The sequence below is a fragment of the Scheffersomyces amazonensis genome, assembly GCF_036850825.1.
Source record: "Scheffersomyces amazonensis strain UFMG-HMD-26.3 chromosome Unknown RJT21scaffold_1, whole genome shotgun sequence".
In the NCBI taxonomy this organism is placed as follows: domain Eukaryota; kingdom Fungi; phylum Ascomycota; class Pichiomycetes; order Serinales; family Debaryomycetaceae; genus Scheffersomyces; species Scheffersomyces amazonensis.
This window is the reverse complement of record NW_027042741.1, coordinates 1,482,479-1,507,330: the sequence shown is the minus strand read 5'-3', so window position 1 is coordinate 1,507,330 and position 24,852 is coordinate 1,482,479. Positions and strand designations below refer to the sequence as shown.

Below are 24,852 nucleotides of genomic sequence, written 5' to 3'. Positions count from 1 at the left end.
CACTAATGTATTCCCACAGTAATTAAGTGATTTATATATGTTCTTAGCAAAGTCAAATACTGAACTTATCAGTAAAGCAATTACCTTCATTAATACAGTAATAGTAGCACGCACTACAGTAGCGTAGCACGCACTACAGTAGCGTAGCACGCACTACAGTAGCGTAGCACGCACTACAGTAGCGTAGCACGCACTACAGTAGCGTAGCACGCACTACTCTATTCCTCTTCACTAATTAGTGGCTATTTTTTCAGCTAACAAACGGTGCGCAAGCACCGACAAACTGAACAATCACCAATTGAATAATAGAGCAACAAAATCATTGAACATCGATAGCTGAGCAATTAGGGGAGTGCGGAACAAGTACCAACAGACACACTATTAATAGTCAGCGAAAGAGACAGACACAGACATTCACCCAAATAAAATGCCTCCTCCACCAACTTCAGTAGAACCTACTGAACCCGAATCATCATCCACCAATACAAATTCTAAACGTCATAAACCAGGCCCAACCGCAGGTAAAAAACCCAGTGCTGAAGTTTTACAACGTCGTAAAGAAGGTAGAATAAAAGCAGCTGCTACAATTGCTCAAAATTTAAAGAAAACAGGGATTGGAAGATTTGAAGAAGAAAATGGATTTGGATTAACTAGTGTACAAAGTATACCATTAATTAATCAAAAGAATTATTTTACAGAATATTTAAAAAGAGATGAACAAGTTTCATTTGTAAGAAATTGGAGAGCTGAGAAATTATTACAACTGAAAATAACTACTCTTAAGAAAGATCAAGTTAGTAGTAATTCAACTAATGGAACTAATGGTAATGGTAATGGAGATACAAAGAATTTTGATGATTTTGATTTAAATAATATTGAACTTGAAATGAATAGGAAAAAGCAAAATGCCTCAGTTGTAGCTGATGATGATGAAGAAGAGGAAGATGATGAAGAAGAAACTGAAGAAGTTGCCGAAGAAAAGGCTAAAATTGGTCATGATGTAATTGTAATTCATCCGGGATCTTCATATATTAGAATTGGTCGAGCAACTGATGCTGTACCAGAAACAATTCCTACTGTAATTGCTGTTCCCTTAACAAATTCAGAATTTAATAAAGTTCAACATGAATCTAAACCACCAAGACCAATTCGTCAATATCGAGATTCAGATACTAATAAGGAAGATCAAGAACCATATTTTGGAGAAGAATTTGATGAAGTTAAAGGAATAGTTACTAAAGATTTCCGAGCAAGAATGAGATATTATAAAAGAAGAATTTTACCTAATTCTCGAGAAACAGCCGCTAATTTTAATAAAAAGCAAGAATCAGAGAGAATTCCTGATCATAATGATCCATATAAGAAGGAATGGATTGATTTAAAATCACCAGAATATTCTAATCGAAAATATTTTGTAGGAGATGAAGCACTTAAATTACCAATAAATTCTAAAAAGCATAATATTGGATGGAAATTAAGATATCCTATAGTTCGAGGTAATTTTAATGAAAATTCATTAGATTATAATTCTCCTCAAGAAATTTTAGGAGATTTAGCCAATATTATAATTGATTCACTTAATAAATTAGATATTAAAAATTTAATGAATTTAAAAGTTATGTTAATAATTCCTGATTTATATGATAAGAAATATGTTGAAACATGGTGTGAAATATTATTTAAATTTGTTGGATTTGGTAGATTAGGAATTATTCAAGAAGCAGTGGCTGCTACATTTGGAGCTGGAGCTACTACAGCATGTGTTGTTGATGTTGGATCTCAAACTACTAAGATTAGTTGTGTTGATGAAGGAATGATTATGAATGATTCAAGAATTATTTTAAATTATGGAGGTGATCAAATTACTGAATGTTTTATAAAATTATTATTTGAAAGTTCTTTCCCTTATAAAGAACTTGATTTAAGTAGTAGAATTGATGATTGGGAATTAGCTAATGATTTAAAACATAATTTTGTAACTTTTCAAGATGCTGATATTGCTGTACAATTATATAATTTTTATAAACGGAAACCATTTGAAACTACCGAAAAATTTGAATTTAAAGTATTTGATGAAGTTATGTTAGCACCTTTAGGATTATTTTATCCTCAATTCTTTCAACCTCAAATTGAAGATAATTTAACTTCAATTCCATCATTTCAATCAGTTTTACCTAAAAATCAAAATCGGAAATTATTTACTTTATCTCAAGATCAATATAATGGTAAATTAGATAATCCAACTTCAAGATCTCAACAAATTTTAAAATCTAATTTATCTTATGCTGATTTAAGTGATGAAGAATTATTATTAAAATTATGTAAAGAAAAATTAAGTAATGAAGATGCTACAAGTAATAATAGTAATAGTCATAATGCTCATTATGATTCAAAAGATGTTGATACTAATGGTGCTATAGTTCTTAATGATGTACCATTAGAAAAGGCAATCATTGAATCTATAACTAATGCTGGTTTAATGACTGATTTTAGTAAACTTAAACGTCTTTATGATAATCTTTTAATAGTAGGAGGAGGATTTGGAAAGATAAATGGTTATGATTTAATATTATCGGATAGAATTAATATTTGGAGACCAAAGATTTTAAGTAATTCTAATTTAGAAACAATTCTTGGATTTGTTCAACATGAAATTACTAAGAATGAAGAAGTAAAGAAAACTCTTATAAAAGAATTAAAGACTATTAAACAAAAGGAGATTCATCGTCAACAACTTGAAGAATTCGAGAAAGTTAAAGCAGAATTTAAACTGAAGGGAGAATCAGGTGATTCATCAAAGGAACCAGAAAGTGGTGATTCACCAACTGTTAATGTTAATCCGGTTCTACTTCCACCATCCGAACCTAATTTAGATGATATTGCATTAAGTCAAGAAGAAATGGCAAACATTGAAGAACAAACAGCTCTTAAACTTGATTTCGATACTATTGATAACTTTTATGATCAAGGAACTTTACTTCCTGTAAATGTTTTACCGCCACCAAGAGAATTTGATCCGGCAATGTTAACTTGGAAAGGTGGAAGTGTTTATGGACGTTTAAAAGTTGTTAATGAAATGTGGATAACTACTCAAGATTGGGATTTATTAGAAAGTAGATGTTTGTATTACAAGAGTTTATTTAATTATTAGGAATGCAAATAATGTATAATAATAGTAGTATATAATAGTAATAGTCATATATATAACTTAATAGTCAAGGGATATTTTACGACTGGTCTTGGGTCCTGACCCAGACCCTGATCCTGACCCTGATGGTGTAGCTTGCCTTGGAGGATCAAGAATGGCTGGTGATAAGCTGTGGGCCTTCTTATGACGAGAAAGGGTGGACATTAATGACTTGCCATTGGTATTGGATGTGTCATAATCCCAAAGTGCCTTTTTCCATTGTGCAAGTGTCGTATGTAATTCCAATAATTTCATCAATTGTTTCTTATTGGTTGAAGAGGTGGATGCTGCTGGTTTTGCTTTCAATTGATTATATAACACAGCATACTCTTTATATTTACTCTTAAACTTAATGGCTAAATTAGAATAATAATCCAATTTCTTAGAAGTATTATTAATTGTAGATAAAGTAGGAGTAGATCTATTATTATTGTTATTATTGGTATTATTGTTATTATTGGTATTAGTATTAGTATTGTTATTACTATTTGGTGAAGTTTCATCTTCAATTTCTTCCGATGAAGGTGATGTATAAACTTCTTGTTTCATCCGTTTACTATGACGATCTTCATCGGAAGAGTTTGAAGTTGAAGAAGAAGATGAAGAAGTTGAAAACTTTCTCTTCTTAGAAGTGGATTTATCCGAATTAGTACTTCTAGCAGACGTTGAAGGAGTAATTGTTGTCGCTGAAACAGGGGTAGATGCACGAACCAGTTTAGGTCTAGGAGATCCCAAAGATGAAGTAACATTATTTGTTTGGATTCCACCATTATTATTATTATTAGTACTATTATTATTATTATTATTATTAAATTTCTTAAGCAATGCAGGTTTTGGCAGATCAGTCTGAGATTTTCTAAATGGTAATCTAGAACTCTTTCCACTTAAAAATCCACCTCCAAGATGATGATTTTTCTTACCATTTTCTTCTAATTGTTCACGATCATCATCAGATGATGATGAATCATTATGATTAGTTGATGTAGATGGTTTTGCACAAATCTTATTTCTTAATGGATGAGTTTCTGAATATCCTAATCTCGTTAATGCATGATTGACATTGTCAATAATTAATGATCTTTCAAAATTAGTATAGGATTTCCATTTCCAAGGTTTAAGATCTTTATATGATTTATCCTTAAGGATATATGAAGGAGTAAGAGAATCAAAATCTGTATCAGATTCAGAAATTAAATTAGGGAATCGATCATTCTGAGTGAATGAATCATTAGGATCATAAATCTGACAATTTGAAGATATTAAATCAACCAATAAATCTGCTTCAGAACTAGAAGTCACATTTAAAGTCTTAATTATATCGGTATTTGTTATTGGACCAAGGGCTATTAAATTCATAAATTTTGTTTTAATATCGTTAACTGAATCATTAGAAGATATTCTAAATGTATTAAGCGAAGATCTTGATGCTGGGGTATTATTATTATTATTAGTAGTATTATTATTACTATTATTATTAGTAGTAGAAATGCTATTGTTGTTTGATTTTATGCTAGAAATGCTATTATTATTGGAATTAGATTGCTTCAATGATATTACAGGTGATCCTGGTAATGATATTGAAGTTGGATGAATGCTGTTTGAGTAAGAATTTGATGATTGAATTATTTGATGAACTGTCTTTGCTGAAGAAAGTACATTCAACCTAGTTTCTACTTTTCCAAGAAATTTACTATTATCATTATTTGATGATGAATATACATGAAAATTCAAATTTTCAGGTATTTTAGAACATGGGAATACTAAATCTTCGGATATTTTTATAAACTAAAAGAGTGAAAAATTGTTAGTATGAGGACAATTCATAGTATGTACCCAAACATATACGTATATCCAACATAAGTTGGATATAAATATATATAATGGGTGCATGTGTGATGTGGAGGTACATACATAGTTACCATTTTTGACTAATAATTTTGGGGTTATTGCGGTAGATACGCAATGATTTAGATGAGTTAGTATGGTATTATTTAATTTAAGAGCGATTGGATTTGTTGATGATGAAGGCGCTGAAGGTAGTAGGTTTATTATACCGGGATCTGACATATTTGACTAGTTTCAAATACTATAACAATGTTTTATTAAGATAATTAGTAGTAGATCCAAATAGTATTAAGCTTCACTTCAGGAGGGGGAAGGAAAAAAAAGTCGTAAGTGAGGCTGGAGCGGTAGGTAGGAATAGAATAGATTCAAACGAATAAATATAGCTATAGTTAGATAGTTACCGTGAGTACCAAAGTAAGTGGCAATTGGAATAATATAAAAGAAGTTAAATGAAAAAGGAATAAGTAATAAGTAATAAGTAATAAGTAATAAGTAAAAAGCAAAAAGTGAATAATTGGTCGTAAATCTAATTATTGGGAGATGATAAATAGGTAAGGAAAAAAGAAATGCGAGGGTTACAAAATCTTGATCCGGTAATTAATTACTGAGGGAAAGGAGTGGGAAGGAGGGCCCTGTGGGGATGGGGATACATGAATGTATTGTTAAACTATAAGAATGGAGACAGTTGATGTATTAGCTCTTGTAAGTGATTAAGTCAGGGATAATGACAAGATAATTAATTATTAGCTAACCTTATGATTATCAGTGTCAAGAATTTATAATATTATAGATAGAGTGATAAAATGGGTGATAGAGTTAGGTAATCTTGGACGCAGTACTGTGCACTACACTACTACACTATTTTCATTACTATACTATTTTCATTACTACAATACTATAATACTATATGTTGTATCTATTGTAGTACTAAAATAGTATTTATGTGCTACTATTTACTACTATATTCGTCACTGCATAATTGCTAACAAACTTGTTAGGCTAAATATACCTTATTAAACTCTACTGAGTCATTTAGCGTAGAAAATTCAAATTTGTGCGTGGTTTTAACTAAAAGAACGTTAATTAGCTTTGTAAGTAGGCTGCTTACATAAGCACGTAGTTATAGTTTTAAGCACATATCATCTCTTTACATATTCTGAACAAGCTTGACATTTCTATTGATTACTTTGATTTACATTTACTTCTACAATGAGATATTCATTCCTTCTCTCTTCCAAGAATACCAGATAGTACATTTAAATTATTAACTGAAACCTTTTGCAATCTCATTGCTAATTATGTATGATTTCGTTTAAAATTGACTAAAAACAAGTGATATTGAAAAATCAATAGTATATTCTTTTCATAGATTCTAAACTCTGATTTTTAATTAGTTTAATGATATATGAATCTTAATATAATACTAATCAATCATTTAATTATATTATTTGTTAATGAATAAATGTCATAATAAAGATCACATGATCTCATCATCCTCATCTGGGTGGGGTCTCTGTGCAGTACTAACCGGCCCAAAGAAAAATAATGATGTAAATCCCATACAAATCTCGAAGCAATCCTTCACTGCTACATACTTAAGTTAAGTTAAGAGCATTTTCTTATACAGCATAGCCTTAACAAATTTGTTAATTCATAAAAAGTCATTTGTAACTTCAATCGTTTAACTTAGTCAATCAAAAAATAAGCACCAATTAATCATGTTGAAATGGGTCCAATCAGGTCTTTCGGCCGTTGCAGGTACTGCTGAACCAGAATATGGTAGAGAAGCTATTTATACTGTAATTGATTCTATTAATCAAGAACATTTACCAGTATTTAGAGAAACTACTATTGAAGATTTTAATTGGCAATCACCAAATTATACTAATGTTGAAACTCAAACATTTTATTTTACTGATTTATCAAAGGGACATACAGGATTTGCTCAAGTAATTCATTCAAATGTTATGGGAGTTCATACAACTGCTCAATTTACTTTTAGATTATTTAATACAAAAGATGAAAAGGAAGTTATTTGGTCTTCAACTAAATTAGATAATTTCGAATATAAAGGTTCTAATTTTTATGCTGATAATTTATCAATTGAATTTATTTCGGATTCTGAAGTTGAAATTAAATCTTCAGTTAATCCTGAATCAATTGTTGATTTTAAAATCACTAGAGCTGTACCTGGAGTTATATTTGGTAAAGATGGTTCTACACTTTATGGTGAAGATAAAGAAAATCCTTGGGGTTCAATGAGACATTTATTCTGGCCTCGTTCAAATGTTGTTGGTACAGTTAAAAGTTCTTCTGAAGATACAGAACAAGTACTTTATGATATTAATGGTTATTCTATGTTTGTTATGGCTTTACAAGGTATGAAGCCTCATCATGCTGCTAAAGCTTGGAATTTTATGAACTTTCATTCTTCAAATTATTCTGCCGTAACAATGGAATTTACAACTCCTCCATCTTATGCTAATACTAAAGTAAATATTGGTATTATCTCTTCAAAGGATAAAATTTTATTTGCTACTGTTGGTAATCATGTAATTCATAAAGATTCTGAAGTTGATGAAATTGGATGGTCAGTTCCTAAATCTATAGAATTTAATTATGTTGAATCAAATGAAGAAGATGAAGATGAAGATGAAGATATTGTTGCCTCTGTTAAAGGTAATTTATCAACTTTAGTAGAAAGAGTTGATGTTATGGCAGAAATCCCTCAATTTGTTAAGAATATCGTTAGTGGAGTTGCTGGTACTAAACCTTATATTTATCAATATTGTAATGAATTTGATATTACAGTTAAAGAATCTAAAATTCATTCAATTGAAAATGATGTTACTGAATCAGGTATTGGATTCACTGAAGTTACCTTTATCTCCGAATAATTTCTATCATTTATCTAATCCGTTATGAATTCATTGGTTTCTATTTTTATATCTATTACAATTTCGCTATATCATTTTTTTGGGTAATTACTATTAATGTCCTTTCCATTCACTTTTTCCGTGTTGTCATTGTTTTTACAAATTAATTCCTCTCACCCCTTACTTCCTTTAATACGTTCCTAATGCTATTTATTTACATTCTTACTTTAGAATTATTACTCATACTCATACTCATACTCATACTAATAATATTAACATAATAAACACAATCTAAATCATAATTACTCCTATTATATACTTAACCTCTAAACAGCAGCAATAAAATCAGATATTAACTTTCCAATTCCAATAAATCCATAAAATGCACTAAATATTGAACCTGGACCTCCAACTTTTACATCACCAGTACGTCCAAACCAAACATTACCTCCATAAGCTGTTTGAGAAGTTTGAAATAATTTATCCTTCTTTTCCGTATATGGAGGATATCTAGCTTTCAAAGCCACATCATTCCATAATTTTTGTTCAAAAGTTGTTCTCTCATGAGAAAAAGCTCGGAATGAATAAATACCATGATAATTTCCATAACCTGAACTTCCAATTCCTCCAAATGGTGCATTAACTAAACCAACATGTAATATAACATCATTAATCATTGTTGCTCCAGAACGTATGGCTGTTACAATAGAATTAATTTGAGCATTAGAATGTCTATTTGCTGATCCACCAGTAAATATATATTGAGCCAATGGAGTATCATGATGAGAAATCACATCTTCTAAAGCTGATTGTAAATTAGAATAAGTTAATATTGGTAAAATAGGTCCAAAGATTTCTTGTTTCATAGTAGAATCATTCCAATCAACATTATCAATAACAGTTGGACTAATAAATCTACTAGATTTATTGGTTTCACCCCCAGTTATTAATTTACCCTTTGAAGTTTTAATAATAGTAGATAAATTATCAAAGGCTCGATCATGAATAAGATGAGTATAACTTTCACTTGAATCTTTCAAATTTGGATAAAATTCTTCTTCAATAACTTTTTTAATTGCAGCCACCAATTTATCATGAATAGAATCATGAACTAAAACGTAATCAACTGCAACACATGTTTGACCAGCATTAACAAATCTACCCCATACAATACGACGAGCAATTGTAGGAATATCTTTATCTTTAACATCACTAATTACAAAAGCTGGAGATTTACCTCCTAATTCTAAAATAACAGGAGTTAATGTTTCAGCAGCCTTTTTTGCAATAATTGTTCCAACAAAATTATTACCAGTATACATAATTTTATCATACTTTTGTTCCAAAGCTTTAGTTGTTTCATCAACCCCTCCATGAATTACATAAAAGATATCATCATCTAAAGCTTCTTGAAGTAATTTACTAAATAAATTAGCAAAATTTGGAGCCAATTCACTTGGTTTAAAAACAACAACATTACCAGCAGCAATAGCACCAATTATAGCAGAAAATGATAAAAGAAATGGATAATTAAATGGAGAAATAATAAGAACTACTCCAACAGGAATTCTTTCAATATAAATTGGATTTGTAGATAAAGCAAGAGGTAAACCACTAACTGGTTCAGGTTTTGTCCATTTATGTAAACTACTCATAGTATGAACAATTTCATTTAATCCAACAACAACTTCTAAATTTTGAGTTTCTGAAGGAGCTCTATGGAAATCCTTTTCTAAAGATTCTGTAATATTATCAATATTATCTTTAATTTTAAAATAAACATTTCTTAATTGATTTAATCTATATTGAATAGAATGAGTCTTTTGAGATTTATGAAAGGTATCCTTTAATTTTTTAACACCAATAGGAATTTCATCTAATGGAGTATATTGTAAAACATCACGATTACATGTAGGTGGAGTTTTACTATTTGAATCAAGTACACTACTTTGTTCAATCTTAGTAAACGACTCTTCTAAAGATGTTGAATCTTTATGATTTTGAGTTGGAGGAGTCATAATAAAAGGTATATAAAATGGTAATATGTAAAATACTGTAAATTCTTAATAAATTAATAAGTTAGTACTAAGTTATTATATAAGGTATTATATAAGGTATTATATAAGTTACTATTATTATATAATATCATATAAGTTTTATATAAAAATATGTAGGAGAAATAGTCTGCTTTATATATTAAGTGATAGGATAGTACGATATATATCGAGCGGCACATTTCCCATTTCACATTTCACAGTCTAAGTTTTTCGGTGGGGATAAGAACGACAAAGTGCAGCTGAAAAATTATGGGGTCACCGCGCTACCACACAAGTCACGTTTAACGGATATAGGAGTCGGGAATAGGTTAAGGAAGTAATGAAATGGACTTAAACGTTAAAGGTTTAGTATTATTTGAACTAGACTTTTCATCAATAATTGCATATATCTGGGTAGGAAAGTGGGGAGTGGCAGTTTACGGAAGTTTGAGCAAAATTACGAGTAGCGACAATCATTTGTGTGCGAACTAAGAAACTGACACTAATTACTGTTTACGTGCTGTAAAGCCTAATACAATTTCATTTTCCAGTAAGGTACCAAAGTGACATGGCTGCGAGTGATTAAAAAAACGTTAAAAAGGATCTAAGAATTACACTATTAGTAATTAAAGACAGTTTGTCACGGCCCCACATTTTTATGGCTGAAGCGGAACGCCCCTTTCCACTTTAAATCCTGCGCCCCAGCACAGCGAGCGAACAAACAAACAAACAATGTGCAAACAAAGAGAGAGCAACATTATATATCCGTCTTAACCTGCAATTAGATATTTTACTACTTCTATGAGTAGTAGTACTCCCTGGACCATTCTAGTAAATCAGTATATATAAGCTGTTCTAGACTACTAATACATGTACAAAATTTACGTTATGACATATATCCATCATATACTCATACTGTTATCTGTTATCTGTTACCGGATAAGTCATTATAGGTTGACTCACCAGGCCGGCTACAATTACAGAAGTAGTAAATCCGAGACGGAGATGACTAATGATGGTACACTTACGGTACACTCACACTACACTTACGGTACACTTACGGTACCCTTACAGAACACTTTTACAATACATTTATAGTACATTTATTTATAGTACATCTACTGTATACTTACAATGCAGTACATTTACAGTCTCTATTTCTTTCTTCTGTCCTGCACACACACTCGCACTCACACTCACACTACTCCCTACGTCATAAATTTTTTGGAGCAGGGTTGCAATCGGCAGTACACGACCTGGGGGAGATTAAAGGGTAACATCAGATTAAACTTTATCCACTTTGGGAATGATATGATATTGATAACTGTAAATAAAAGGGAAGATAATTTATAAGGTATAATATTGTACATATCGTAAATATAGTATACGATCATTAGAAGGTTTTCTAGTACGATTTTAGATCAATTATTTAATTATTCATCATACTCATCTCACGTGCTCCCTCCCTCCCTACTAGTAAGTTAGTTAGTTATCTAATTATAATTACAAATCAACTTAAACAATGTCTGAAATAAATAAAGAGAAAGATTTTGTAAATGGTTCAGGTTCAGTTGATGAAGTACCGCAGAAATCTGGTGTAGTACCATCATTAGTTGTTGAAATTCCAACTTCTACTACTAATACTAATAATGATTCATCACCATCTTGTCCAGTACTACATTCTCCAATACCTCATAAACCTGGTTCAGTAACTTCATCAATTCATAATCAATCAAATATAAATTCATCCCTGGCTAAACCATTACAAAAACCTCAACCTACAATTAATGAAAATCCTTCTCATGAGTCTACTCCAACAACTATTGATAGAAAGGCTTCTACTAAGAAGGGTCCTCCCTTATTAAAAGTTAAAACAGATCCAAATTTAAAGTCTTGTTTATCTCCTTCAACTATTCCATTGACGGGTGATCATATAAAAGATAATCTCCCTTCTTTAACATCTACAACAACAACAACTACTGCTACTGGTACAACTTCTGTTGCTTCTATTCTTGGTTCAAATATATTTCCTCAAACTGCTGAATCTATACTAACAACTGATAATGCTGGAAATCTTCATATTGTATCTGCTGATCAACATCCATCATTTTTAGTTCAATCGGATAATATAAGTCCTAATAAACATGGATTATTACATGTGAATGAAAAGGGAACTGCAACACCAATAGTTGATGAAATTCATGCACAATCTCATATTAATTTCACTCCTCTTGTTAATTCAAATCTGTTATCAAGAAATTCAGTAAGTCCACCTATTCTTAATACTTCAAATAATGGAAATATACCATTTTCAACTACTTCTGGAACTTCTTCTCCACCTCCAATTCCTTCAAGAATGAATTCATTAAGATATATTGATCATGATGATAAGAGATATATTGAAAGTTTACGTCATTCAAATAATAGTTCTTTATCTTCTTCAGCAGCAGGAACGAATCTGAATGATGAAAAACATCATCAAGTATCTTCTCCATCAAGTGAATTAGATTTAATTAATCAACAACAACAACATCAACAACAATTTAATGATAATAAATTACATTTGTTAATTGCTATAACTGGTTGTATTTCAATTCATAAGAATATATTTCTAATTATTGAAAAGTTATTTGAATTATATACTCATGATAAATTAGAAATTCAAGTAATTTTAACTAAATCTGCTGAATGGTTTCTCTCAGATAAACTTTATAAATTTGAACAATTTGGTGTTAAAGTATGGTTTAGTGATGATGATGCAAAATATTTCTTAACTAGTCCTTTTCAAAAACATATTGCACATTTCCAAGCTTTAGGTACAAGTTTTAAACCTCGTTTAAATCCAAATGTTTTGAGTCAATATTTTCTTGCTTATAATTTACAAAGATGGACAGATGTTTTATTAATTTGTCCATTATCTGCCAATACAATGGCCAAATTGATTAGTGGATTATCTGATAATTTAGTAACTAATCTTTTACATGTTTGGCCAATTCCTCAAGGTTCTTCACAATATCAACAACAAGTTCCCCCACCTCATTCACTGGTATCTCCTCATGATTCCACAATCATAACTAATAATGTATTATCTCCAAAACCAATTGTGGCAGCTTTAGCTTTAACAAATGCCATGTATGCACATCCTATAACTAAGAAACAAGTATCTTTATTAAAAGAAACATATCCAAATATGTCAATTTTGAAACCAGTCGAAAAGTGTGTAACTGTAGACGGAAGTATTACCATGGGTGGTATGAGATCATGGAGTGAGATTGTTGATATTGTTAGTCAGAAGTTGGGCCGACCATCGGTTGATGAAGAAGATGACGACGACGATGATGATGAAGGGGAACAAGATGAACAGAAAGATGAAATTAAAGATAAAGAGGAAGATGAAGAAGAGGGGGAAGCTGACGGAGATGAAGATGAAGATGAAGATTCAACTGAAGAAAAAATAGAGATAAAGAAAGATTCTAAGACAGTTCCTGTGATTAAGGAAGAAGATGAGAATCAAAGTGATGAAGCCAAACCGGTATCTATAGAGAAAAAGGCCGCTGCAAAAACTAAGAAAGATAAAGAAATTAAATTAGTTATTAAAGAAGAGCAAACTAATGGAGGACGTAGATCATCATTAACGCCGATTATAAGTACTGATGCTACACTTGTTCCTCAACGGTCAAGACATAATACTGTATCACGTAAAGAGTTACAGGAACATGAGAGGTTAGCACTTGAAAATGCCAAATTGAATGCAGGCATAGGGATAAGCTAAGTATGGTATATAAGTAGTATTATGAATGTATTGAAACTTAGGGTGAGATAGTGTGATGTGTAGTGTATGTAGGTGTACTGTACCTGTAACTGTAACTGTACCTGTAACTGTAACTGTAACTGTATCTGTATCTGTACCTGCTTACATAACAGATTTTATTAAAATGCTGCCGTACACTATATACACTAAATATTTTACACTAGTATGGCATACATTTACTAACGGCTCTAATATAAAACGATACATATATGTAACGGCATTCGGACTCAGAAAACGTCTGTACTACAACACTATTGTTCCCCGATAATGCATGTCATCCACTACAAACACAAAAATTTCAAATTGTATTTTCTCTCCATTGTAACGTTGTTCTTTGTGAACTGTTGCAGCTACGTACACGGCTCCAAAATTCAAAAGGCATTTTTTAGTTATGCCGTTACTGTCCTGTGTATATCTTAGTGTCTATTTTTTTCTTTATATAGTCACAATGTTATAATAGTTAATATAATAGATTCAAGATTGGAAGTGGAATGGCTCTGACGGATTACTAACAGTAAAATTGATCAGAACCATAATCACAATATAAGTAGATTAATTCACTTAATATATATACATATATACTTTTTTTTTGTAACTTATCAAGGGGTGTCTCTTTAATTCATAATGGAAGTTATTAGAAGTCATCGTCCTGCTCAATCTCAATCTCCTGAGATTGACCCATCAACCCTCTCCAATTATCAAAACTTTAAAATTATTCAAACTAATTTACATTTCGATGTATTGTTTGATCAAAAAATATGTAAAGGACAAGTTGGATATGAATTATCTGTTTTAAATGAAGTAGTTGATAAATTAGAATTAGATACTTCATATTTAATTATTAAATCAGTTCAAATTAATAAATTAGAAATTAATGATTATGTATTACATGAAAGATCTGAACCTTTAGGTTCAAAATTATCAATCCCTATTACAAAGGGATTAAAATCAATAATTGTTACTATTGATTTTGAAACAACAGAAAAGTGTACTGCATTACAATTTTTAGATAAAGAAGCAACTGATGGTAAAAATCATCCATACTTATTTTGTCAATGTCAAGCAATTCATGCAAGATCTTTATTCCCATGTTTTGATACTCCTGCTATAAAATCTACTTATAAATTATCAGCAAAATCTCCACTTTTTACTTTATTATCGGGTAGACCAGTTAAACAAATAGATGATATTTATTATTATGATCAACCTGTACCAATTCCTTCTTATCTTATATCAATTGCATCAGGAGATATAGTTAGTGCTAAAATTGGTCCAAGATCAGATGTTTATTCTGAACCAATTAAAATTAAAGATTGTCAATGGGAATTTGAAAAAGATATGGAAAATTTTATTCAAATTGCTGAACATTTAATCTTTGAATATGAATGGTTAAGATTTGATTCATTAATTTTACCATCTTCATTTCCATATGGTGGAATGGAAATTCCAAATTTATGTCAATTAACTCCAACATTAATTTGTAAAGATAGATCTCAAGTTTCAGTTATGGCTCATGAATTAGCCCATTCATGGTCTGGTAATTTAGTTACAAATTGTTCATGGGAACATTTTTGGTTAAATGAAGGTTGGACTGTATATATCGAAAGAAGAATTCTTGAAGGAATTGCAATTGCTGAAGCTAGAGAATCTAAAACTATTGATATGGATCCATTTGTTTATGGTGAAGCTGTAAGACAATTTAATGCAATTATTGGATGGAGTGATTTAGAAAATAATCTTAAATCTATGGGTGATAATGTAGAAACTTATTCTACATTAATTCAAGATTTAAAACAAGGACAAGATCCAGATGATTCATTTTCTTCAGTACCTTATGAAAAGGGATTTAATTTATTATTTCATATTGAACAAAAATTAGGAGGTAAAAAAGTATTTGATAAATTTATTCCATACTATTTTAAGAAATTTAGATATGGTTCATTAGATACTTATCAATTTATTGATACTCTTTATGGATTCTTTGAAGATAAACATGAAATTTTGGATTCTATAGATTGGAATACTTGGTTATATAAACCAGGTATGCCACCAGTTAATCCAAATTTCGATACTACTTTAGCCGATCAATGTTATGATTTAGCTGATAAATGGTTTAGTAATATTCAAGGAAATACTAATAGTCAATTTTCTAGTAATGATATTACTAAATTTGATGCTAATCAATCAGTTGTATTTTTAGAAACATTAATTTCATATAATAAAAGAGATGATTTTAAATGGAAAAATCATCATGATAGTTTAAAATCTATGGAAGAAATTTATCAAATTTATGATAAAACATTAAATGCTGAAGTTTTATTTAGATGGTATGTTTTACAGGTTACAGGAGAGAGATCAGAATATTTACATAGATTAGGTGAATGGTTAGGTACAGTTGGTAGAATGAAATTTGTAAGACCAGGTTATGTATTATTGAATTCTGTAAATCATGAATTAGCTATAGAATATTTCAAAAAGAATGAAGCATCCTATCATCCAATTTGTAAATCTATGGTTAAGAAAGATTTAGGTTTAGTATAAGTATTAGCATAAGTATAAGTATAAGCTTAAGCTTAGTCTACTTACTCAGCCTTACTTACAGTAATCTACATTAATTTAATTTAATTTATTAGTCGTCTATACTCAAGATGTGTATCTCTATTAATAGTATTTAATGAATAACTTAATACCCACATAAACTGTAATTTGCCTACACAGCCATCACACCATCACTGGGATTTTGCAGCTTTTCAGTAGAGGATCAGCCTTCGCCTCTCTGCCTAAATTTGTCTCTCTGCCTCACTGTTTCTGTGCCTCACTGTCTCTACAGTATATACAGTCCCTCAAAGAGGCACACGCTCTCTGAAATTTTTGATCAAAACACGTAAACAGGAACAGAGCGAGAGATTGTAGTGGAAAACCACAAACAGAAATATCCATATAAGATTAGATCACGGAACAGTCTTAGTTATAATCTTTGAGAACTATTGGGATACATAGTAATAGAGATAATCCATAGAGATCTTTCCATATAGTTGTAAATCAAATTTTGTTATTATAATGAATTCAGGCCTTTTAAACCTTTCTGTAAGTATTGATATTAGAATGAATTGTCCAGTAATGGCCATTATTAAATAACTTTACTAACTATTATATTTTATTATAGGTCAGTAACCTTTCAGAAACTTTCAATCTTGAAAGAATCAGAGGTGATTTAAGTTCTATTCAAAACTCCATTTCTAAGATTAAACCTCCACAAGAGTTTTTTGATTTTAGAAGAATCTCTAAACCTGCTAATTTTGGTGAAGTTCAAAGTAGAGTTGGATTTAATCTTAAATATTTCCAAGCTAATTATGCTGCCATTGTATTAGTGTTAAGTATTTATGCATTAATTACTAATTTATTATTATTATTTGTTACTGTATTTGTTGTGGGAGGTATAATTGGTATTAATAAATTAGGTGGTGAAGATTTAAGAACTCCATTTGGTAGTTATAATACTTCTCAATTATATACTGGTTTATTGATTGTGGCTATTCCTTTAGGTTTCTTAGCTAGTCCTATTTCAACTATGATGTGGTTAATTGGTTCAAGTTCTTTTAGTGTTCTTGCTCATGCTTCATTTATGGAAAAACCAATTGAAACTGTCTTTGAAGAAGAAGTTTGAACATTAATTAATCTCAAACTTTTAATTAGACTTGACTTTATGATTTCAAGTCAAGTCGGTGAATATTTAAAATCTAATATTACTTTTACTTGAATCTATATGTATATTAATTTAAATTAATTTATTACCGAATAGAATCTCTGAAATAAATTTATTAATACTTTATCCATTCTACAAGTTATTAAAGTACTTGATTATTAATTTATAAGGTTTTGTATATTCTAAAAGAATAAAACTTGTTAGATATAAAATTTAATGCTATGTAACAAAATGAAAATACTATATTAATCAAACCATGAGCTTATAAATATTTAATCCAAATATAAATTATTATAATTCAAAGTTGATGATTTTATTGTTATTAATCGTAATCGTTTTAATATATTGTTGCAATAATATTGAATAACTTAGATACCTAACTTAGTTCTTCTCCAGTGTCTTCTCTTAGCATTGTATCTGATAGTGTTATCAGTTCTTAATCTGATCCATTGTGGTAATGGTCTGTTTTGCTTTTGAGCTTTAGCTAACTTTTGCTTGGTTTTAAAAGATTTTTGAGACTATAAATTATGTTAGTATAAATGTTTTACTTTAGTATTAATGGTTGAATGCATTGTCAATTTTGGTCTCAAGTCGTCATTATTCCATTTATTCAGTGAATTTCATATTATATAATTTATGGTTGTTGAATATGTTCTTTATTGATAGAAATTTCATTTAACTGGTAAACTTTGAGTTTAGTTATTATTAAATTATGACGATAACTATTAAATTATTGATGATATTGAACGTATTGGTGTTCCAAATATTTCATATGGCATACGGTTACTTTGACCCCAATGAATACGACTTGACATGATACGTTGAACTTTACAATGAAGTATCGACACTATTACTTGACAGACATCTCAACTATGCTATGTTATAAATACATACAGGCATCTTTAATCTTTATGAACTATAGTTAAATCTAAAAGAAGAGTTCTTCAAAAGAGGTTTGTAATAAATTTTCACTAGTAATTTTTTTCTTCCCACCGTTTGGTTAACCAAAAAAAATTTACCATAGTTAATGAGAGAAGATTACAGATTACCAAATTATTTACATATTAGACTTTGCGAATTACATGTTCTCACCTCAAACTGTATAATTGTATATGATGTGACTGCTCTTTTTCTCTTATTGTATATACAGGAAAAGATGCCTTACAGTTATAGTGCGACAAGTGTAGGAAGTATCACCAACTGAAAAAAAAAGTAGTGGTTACGATATTAAATATTTCATTCTTCTTGAATAGATAGATCAACACAAGCAAAATGACTAGAACCTCCGTCTTAGCTGATGCTTTAAACGCCATCAACAATGCCGAAAAAACCGGTAAGCGTCAAGTCTTAATCAGACCATCATCCAAAGTTATCATCAAATTCTTAAGTGTTATGCAAAAGCACGGTTACATTGGTGAATTCGAATACATTGATGACCACAGATCCGGTAAGATTGTTGTTCAATTAAACGGTAGATTAAACAAGTGTGGTGTTATCTCCCCAAGATTCAACGTCAAGATTAACGACATTGAAAGATGGACTGATAACTTATTACCAGCTAGACAATTCGGTTACGTTATCTTAACCACTTCTGCTGGTATTATGGATCACGAAGAAGCCAGAAGAAAGCACGTTTCTGGTAAGATCTTAGGTTTCGTTTACTAGAGGTTCATTTATGTATATATAATCAATAGAACTATTTGCATCTTAAATAATAAACAAAACCACTTCATTTGTACTATACTAGATTAACTATTGTAGATAATTAAAACTACTGTGGTAAGTAAAAGCAAAGATATTAATTTTCTTTTGCAATTAGGGCTCAACCCTGAAGACAACATAATACACGTGATAGCATATTTGAATACATACAGGAATGCGACTATATATGGCTGCTCAACATCCACACCGCACTACATAACCATCCATGATAGTAAAATGTCCCCTTAACTATGAGAACAAACCAATTTGGGAATAGTGAGGGTGAGGATTTTTTTTCAGCTTGTATAAAATTTTTAATTCAAATTTCAATCTTCTACTTTTTGATATAGTAATACATACAACCATATATCATCAATAATGTCTACTAACGGTATGTAATGAGTGAGATCACAAGAATATGATAGAGCATGTTGGAATGTAAAACTCAGTACATCATAAGTCATCAGAAGCTGAATAGGATGATCATCAGATTATAACAACTACGAAGAGAAATATCATTCATGTTAACTTGAGCATAGATGAAACCAACGACTATCAATTTTGTTTCAATATAATATTCTATAATATATTTCAACTAATCATATCATATCAAATCAAAATCTATGAATTCCCAATCAATCAAGTATATAAATTTAAGAAGTAGTCATGATCCAATGTCATATAATTGATTGAGACTATATATTCAGAACATGTTTCTATCGTAAATCTAAATTGAAAACTTAATACTAACAATTAATCTTATAGAAGTTTTTGGTGTTGCCCGTATCTTTGCTTCCTTCAACGATACTTTCGTCCACGTCACCGATTTATCCGGTAAGGAAACTATTGCCAGAGTTACTGGTGGTATGAAAGTTAAAGCTGATAGAGATGAATCTTCTCCATACGCTGCCATGTTAGCTGCCCAAGATGTTGCTCAAAAATGTAAAGAAGTCGGTATTACCGCTGTCCACATCAAATTAAGAGCTACTGGTGGTACTAAGACCAAGGCTCCAGGTCCAGGTGGTCAATCTGCTTTAAGAGCTTTAGCCAGATCTGGTTTAAGAATTGGTAGAATTGAAGATGTTACTCCAGTTCCATCTGATTCCACCAGAAGAAAGGGTGGTAGAAGAGGTAGAAGATTATAAGAGTGTTCAACTTACCTATACTATACTATACTATACAACTTATTGTCATTTTTAATTCATATATATAATATAACATACCATCACAACTTAATATGTTCAGAATAAAATAAGCATTATTATATCAGTTAGTCAGTTAATCATTCTTATACATCATTTATCCATACTATTCACAACCTATGCCCCCCCTCCAAAAATCATTCATTATATAAATTCATCATATAATGTATACTCATTTAGAAGGTCATGACTTCTAAATTCCTTTTTCAACTTCTTTCATTTTTATGTATTCTTTTATATGTAAAGGGAAAAATGTACATTTATAAAGTAATTTAATTTAATTAATTTGTAGTTTGTAGTTTGCAGTTTGTAGTTTGCTTTTAGTCGTCTTGTATAAAACTGTGTTGTAAAGGGTGATTTTTTTTAAGTGTGTGAGAAAAGTGAAATTTAACCGTAGAAGACAGTAAAATCCATCCATATCTGCTTAAGAGAGGCATATGAGACAGTTAGTAAGGTATCCAGGGTATATTCCTTCATGCTATAGTGCTAAGTCGTTAATTGCTCCTAGATTTGTACGATTTTCTCGATGTTGGAATAGTTCTAAACCTGATGAAGATAGTATAGATTTAGAACTAAACCCTAATCCATTTCTGACACCTAGAAGTGAAGAAAGTGAATTCAAGAAAAATTTAATTTCTAGTTTGGTTAATAAATTGGTTGAAATAGAAATCCCACCTTTAGCTGAACATGAACAAGTCGAAATTCCTAAAGTAGAAGCAATAGAAGATGTCTCTCCTATTGACATAATTCAAAAATTAAGTCCTTATATTAATAAAGATATACCAGTTGATAAATTAGGTTATGCATTTATTACCTATTGGCTGGCTTTCTTTAAAATCAAAATTTTCCCCATTGAAAAATATACTCCTGATATTTTATCTCATGAATTATTGGTAAAATTAAGTAAAGATTTATTTATGGAACCACAACTTGCAATAAAGCATGTAGGACTCTTAATAAAGAATAATTCAGTTGATAAAATTCATAAATTAGTTAATAAATATCTTCTATATTATCCTGATGTTCAAACAAATCTTGAAGAACTTTCCGATTCATTTCCTGAAGTTGATTTAAAAGAATTTGATTTAACTTTTTTATATTATATGGATAAGTCTATTGAAAAAAGAAAGACAATTCCTTATGAACTTCCAAAATTTCCTAAGGATACATATTTTCATCCATTATTAATATTTGGTGATGATATTACTTCTCCTATAACAAAAAAATCTGCTTCTAAAAGGGTAAAGAATTTAAGTGATATGTTATATAGATTAGGAATTGCATCAGTTGATCTTTATAGTACATTATTTGAAGAAGGTGTCAAATTTACAGGATTGGATGATAATCTTATTAATTCCATAGTTCTAAGATCAAACCTTCATAGAATCTTTAAAAGTGAAATGGAGACTGCTTTGAAAAATTTAAAGAATAATGATGAACTTGTTCGTCGTACATTTTTCCTTTATATAGGATTATTAACTTTAATTAATCGTTGTCCACCTATTGAATGGTTGTCATCTATAAAAGTTTCTACTAGTGTATCAACAATTCCAAAATATACTGAAGTAAATAAAATACCCTCTATGAGCTTTTCAAAAAATCGGGAAAGAAATATGATAATTTTAGGATCAATGGCATTTAATCATTCAAGAGCAGTTAGAAATATATTTAAAGGTAAATCTGTTGATAGATCTGCATATCAAGAACCAGTTTTATATGAATTACTGAATTCAAAGGCAATAAAACTTGGTGGTGAACTTTTACAAGATTTCCATGGAACATTGCAAAAGTTAATAGATAAAGATAGTGAAGCTGCTAAGGATTCTATGTTATTTTTGGGTTATAAAATATTGGAACTGCAAAAACCCATTAGACTTCCAGTTATAAAGGATTCTCGAACTAAATCATTATTTTTATCACCTCCATTAGATGATCTTGTAATTAATAGAATTAAATTACTTAATCTTTATGGAATATATAAAGCTTTAAATCCAAATCCAAATCCAAATCTAAATCCAAATCTATATCCAAATCTATATCCAAATTCAAGTCCTTTTGCACCATTTTTTTATATTTATAATAATTTGGGGACAGAAAGGTATAGATTCTTAGTAGACTTCCATATTCAAAGATTTACAATAGAAATGAATCACCTGGAAGAAGCAAATGAATTATCGAGACATTTAGGTAACTTCCTTAAGAGTTCACAATTCAAACAATTTTTAATTGAAGCAAATGGATTTTTTATTAGTCAAGCTGATGAAGACTTCGCTTATGTTGAAGAATTTATGGCTTACAGAGGTCTCCCTGAATTTTATACTACACAATTTCATCAGTATTTTTCATGTCTTTCATTACCAAAACAATTTGAATGGGTTCGACGAATTGTTGATTCATTTACAGTTTGTATAGGTGTGTTAACTCGAGATGAGTTTCTTGAACTCATAAAATCTTGTAAAAGAGCCATGGCAGACAGGTCAAGTAGTTTGTATGAAATTAGAGAACATCAATTACTTACAAAAGCTCAAACCAATCGGATACCTTTGGTACCCGATGGGGATATGAAACTTGATGACTTTCCTAAAGTAGAAAATAAGTACTATGATAAAATGGGAGAATATTTCTTAAGAAGTTGTATTTTAAGACGTAATTTCCCATTAACTTTGACAGCTTTCTTATCAATTTCAAAAGAGAACGAGAAGGTATTAAATAAACTTAATACTGAAAAATACCATATTAGACGTACTGCAAAGTCAGCATTAATGAATCCACCTCAAGCTACTAAAGAAATTGTTCAACAATTAATCAAATTTTTTGATGATTATCCTTTTGAACTGTTTAATCCGAGAGAAGATTTTAATTTTAAATTTGATTTTAAAATTGGATTGCGTGATTTAACTAAGCATGATATTGAAATTAACTTGAATGACATTGTCATCCCACCTTTACCGTTATATGATTTAGTAGAGAAACACGATTTTGCTAAATTGAATTTGATAAATTATACCGTAGCCGACTTAATTTTCTCGCAATTGGGTTTAATTGGCAAGAGTAGATTCGATATGTTCCTGAGTATGATGGCAAAGACTTCTGTGTATGGATTAGTATATTATAAATATTTAATTTATAGGTCCATTTATGAATTATCAGATGATGGTACTGATAAAGAAGTATTGGATTTTATATATTCAATCTTTATGAATCATAAATTCAAATCACATGTTGCTTTAATGTCAGTTGATTATTGGAATATTTTTAATGATTCGAAATTACAAGATTATTACAAAGATATAGTAGGTTGTACTACAGGAAAGGAGTCTGATAATGTTAGACTATACGATATTCAATTTGGTCAATTAGTTGGAGCAATCGCAATGATTGAGCCAGATTTAATTCAGAAGTGGTTTCAAGAAATAGTCCAGCCATTATTTTACAAGCTTAATGAAATTAAATCTCTGAAAGCTCAACTTGAAATGTTGCAAGAGCTTAAGAATAGAATATATCACTATGAACCAAGAAGTTCTATGGAAGGAGAATATACTATCGAATTCGAAACTGTTAATATAGTTGATGAGAGCCTAATTAAAATGAAGGAGGAGAAGAGGAAGGAGAAGAATAGGAGTATTAGGAAGCGGGCGAAGGAGAGGAAGAAGGAGAGGAAGAAGGAGAGGAAGAAGGACAAGATGGAGATGCTAGAGAAGGAGAAGATGGAGCGGTCGGAGAGGATGATACAGAAGATGGAGATGGAGATGGAGATGGAGATGGAGATGGAGATATTGGAGTGGGAGGTATTGGAGAGGGAGAGGAAGGAGAGGGAGAAGAAGGAGAAGAAAAAGGAGAAGAAGGAGGAGAAGAAGAGGATGAAGAGGGAGAAGCATAAGATGAAGGTGAAGGAGGACAAGGAGAAGAGGATGGCGGAGAGGGAGAAGGAGAAGGAGATGAAGGAAAAGGAGACGATCAATACCAATACCGATACCGATACCAATTCCAATTCTAATTCCAGTAGTGGTGGTGGTTGGTTCAATTGGAGTTTCAACAATCACAGTGATGGTGTCACTTCCCCTATTCTTAATAACTTTTTGAATCGCATAGCCTTGTACAGGCGATGGTTCATTCAATCCAATACCAATACCAATACCAATACCAATACCAATACCAATACCAATACCAATACCAATACCAATACCAATACCAATACCAATACCAATACCAATACCAATACCAATACCAATACCAATACCAATACCAATACCAATACCAATACCAATACCAATACCAATACCAATACCAATACCAATACCAATACCAATACCAATACCAATAACCAAAAATAAATAATATAAGTAATACTTGTAAATAGGCATATAGATGGCTTAGTTGCCAACCTTACAAATCTATATATATAAAGCTTTATCATAATGTAAATTATGATTAAATCATGAGATCTTTTTGCAGTATCAGGGTTGCATGTCGGGCCTTATGAAATGC

General features: G+C 30.5%; 11 protein-coding genes across 11 annotated transcripts; 8 read left to right on the top strand and 3 right to left on the bottom strand. All coding sequences in view use genetic code 12, as the record gives it.

Annotated features, from left to right (window-relative positions):
• The first annotated feature begins 104 nt into the window (after positions 1–104).
• Positions 105–3,253, top strand: ARP8 (Arp8p). The gene has a single exon (XM_064880930.1). The coding sequence runs from the start codon at positions 428–430 to the stop codon at positions 3,149–3,151; it is 2,724 nt and encodes a 907-aa protein (XP_064741041.1). The 5' UTR covers positions 105–427; the 3' UTR covers positions 3,152–3,253.
• RJT21DRAFT_4294 (uncharacterized protein) lies at positions 3,209–5,109 on the bottom strand (the record flags this gene model as incomplete). Its single annotated transcript, XM_064884532.1, has 2 exons — positions 3,209–4,972; positions 5,107–5,109. The coding sequence occupies 2 exons, from the start codon at positions 5,107–5,109 to the stop codon at positions 3,209–3,211; spliced, it is 1,767 nt and encodes a 588-aa protein (XP_064741040.1).
• A 1,641-nt stretch (positions 5,110–6,750) lies between these two features.
• On the top strand, positions 6,751–7,929 carry SVF1 (Svf1p; the record flags this gene model as incomplete). The annotated part of the gene is made up of 1 exon (XM_064885276.1): positions 6,751–7,929. One exon carries the CDS (start codon positions 6,751–6,753, stop codon positions 7,927–7,929), a length of 1,179 nt encoding a protein of 392 aa, XP_064741039.1.
• Positions 7,930–8,087: 158 nt separating this feature from the next.
• RJT21DRAFT_117354 (hexadecenal dehydrogenase) lies at positions 8,088–10,133 on the bottom strand. The gene has a single exon (XM_064880669.1). It carries the CDS (start codon positions 9,924–9,926, stop codon positions 8,235–8,237), a length of 1,692 nt encoding a protein of 563 aa, XP_064741038.1. The 5' UTR covers positions 9,927–10,133; the 3' UTR covers positions 8,088–8,234.
• Positions 10,134–11,267: 1,134 nt separating this feature from the next.
• On the top strand, positions 11,268–13,790 carry RJT21DRAFT_137319 (flavoprotein). The gene has a single exon (XM_064883289.1). It carries the CDS (start codon positions 11,467–11,469, stop codon positions 13,714–13,716), a length of 2,250 nt encoding a protein of 749 aa, XP_064741037.1. The 5' UTR covers positions 11,268–11,466; the 3' UTR covers positions 13,717–13,790.
• Positions 13,791–14,379: 589 nt separating this feature from the next.
• On the top strand, positions 14,380–17,422 carry RJT21DRAFT_4290 (uncharacterized protein; the record flags this gene model as incomplete). Its single annotated transcript, XM_064884531.1, has 2 exons — positions 14,380–16,290; positions 16,922–17,422. 2 exons carry the CDS (start codon positions 14,380–14,382, stop codon positions 17,420–17,422), a joined length of 2,412 nt encoding a protein of 803 aa, XP_064741036.1.
• Positions 17,423–17,601: 179 nt separating this feature from the next.
• On the bottom strand, positions 17,602–18,407 carry RJT21DRAFT_117349 (60S ribosomal protein eL39). Its single transcript, XM_064880668.1, has 2 exons — positions 18,356–18,407; positions 17,602–17,979 (listed from the first exon to the last, which is right to left on the bottom strand). The coding sequence occupies exons 1-2, from the start codon at positions 18,359–18,361 to the stop codon at positions 17,830–17,832; spliced, it is 156 nt and encodes a 51-aa protein (XP_064741035.1). The 5' UTR covers positions 18,362–18,407; the 3' UTR covers positions 17,602–17,829.
• Positions 18,408–18,587: 180 nt separating this feature from the next.
• On the top strand, positions 18,588–19,471 carry RPS22A (40S ribosomal protein uS8). The gene has a single exon (XM_064880667.1). The coding sequence runs from the start codon at positions 18,734–18,736 to the stop codon at positions 19,124–19,126; it is 393 nt and encodes a 130-aa protein (XP_064741034.1). The 5' UTR covers positions 18,588–18,733; the 3' UTR covers positions 19,127–19,471.
• RPS14B (40S ribosomal protein uS11) lies at positions 19,472–20,635 on the top strand. The gene is made up of 2 exons (XM_064880666.1): positions 19,472–19,553; positions 19,928–20,635. The coding sequence occupies exons 1-2, from the start codon at positions 19,541–19,543 to the stop codon at positions 20,305–20,307; spliced, it is 393 nt and encodes a 130-aa protein (XP_064741033.1). The 5' UTR covers positions 19,472–19,540; the 3' UTR covers positions 20,308–20,635.
• Positions 20,636–20,692: 57 nt separating this feature from the next.
• RJT21DRAFT_11648 (uncharacterized protein) lies at positions 20,693–24,361 on the top strand. The gene is made up of 2 exons (XM_064880432.1): positions 20,693–23,883; positions 24,018–24,361. The coding sequence occupies exons 1-2, from the start codon at positions 20,802–20,804 to the stop codon at positions 24,242–24,244; spliced, it is 3,309 nt and encodes a 1,102-aa protein (XP_064741032.1). The 5' UTR covers positions 20,693–20,801; the 3' UTR covers positions 24,245–24,361.
• RJT21DRAFT_4287 (uncharacterized protein) lies at positions 24,303–24,698 on the top strand (the record flags this gene model as incomplete). Its single annotated transcript, XM_064884530.1, has 1 exon — positions 24,303–24,698. The coding sequence occupies one exon, from the start codon at positions 24,303–24,305 to the stop codon at positions 24,696–24,698; it is 396 nt and encodes a 131-aa protein (XP_064741031.1).
• Positions 24,699–24,852: the final 154 nt, after the last annotated feature.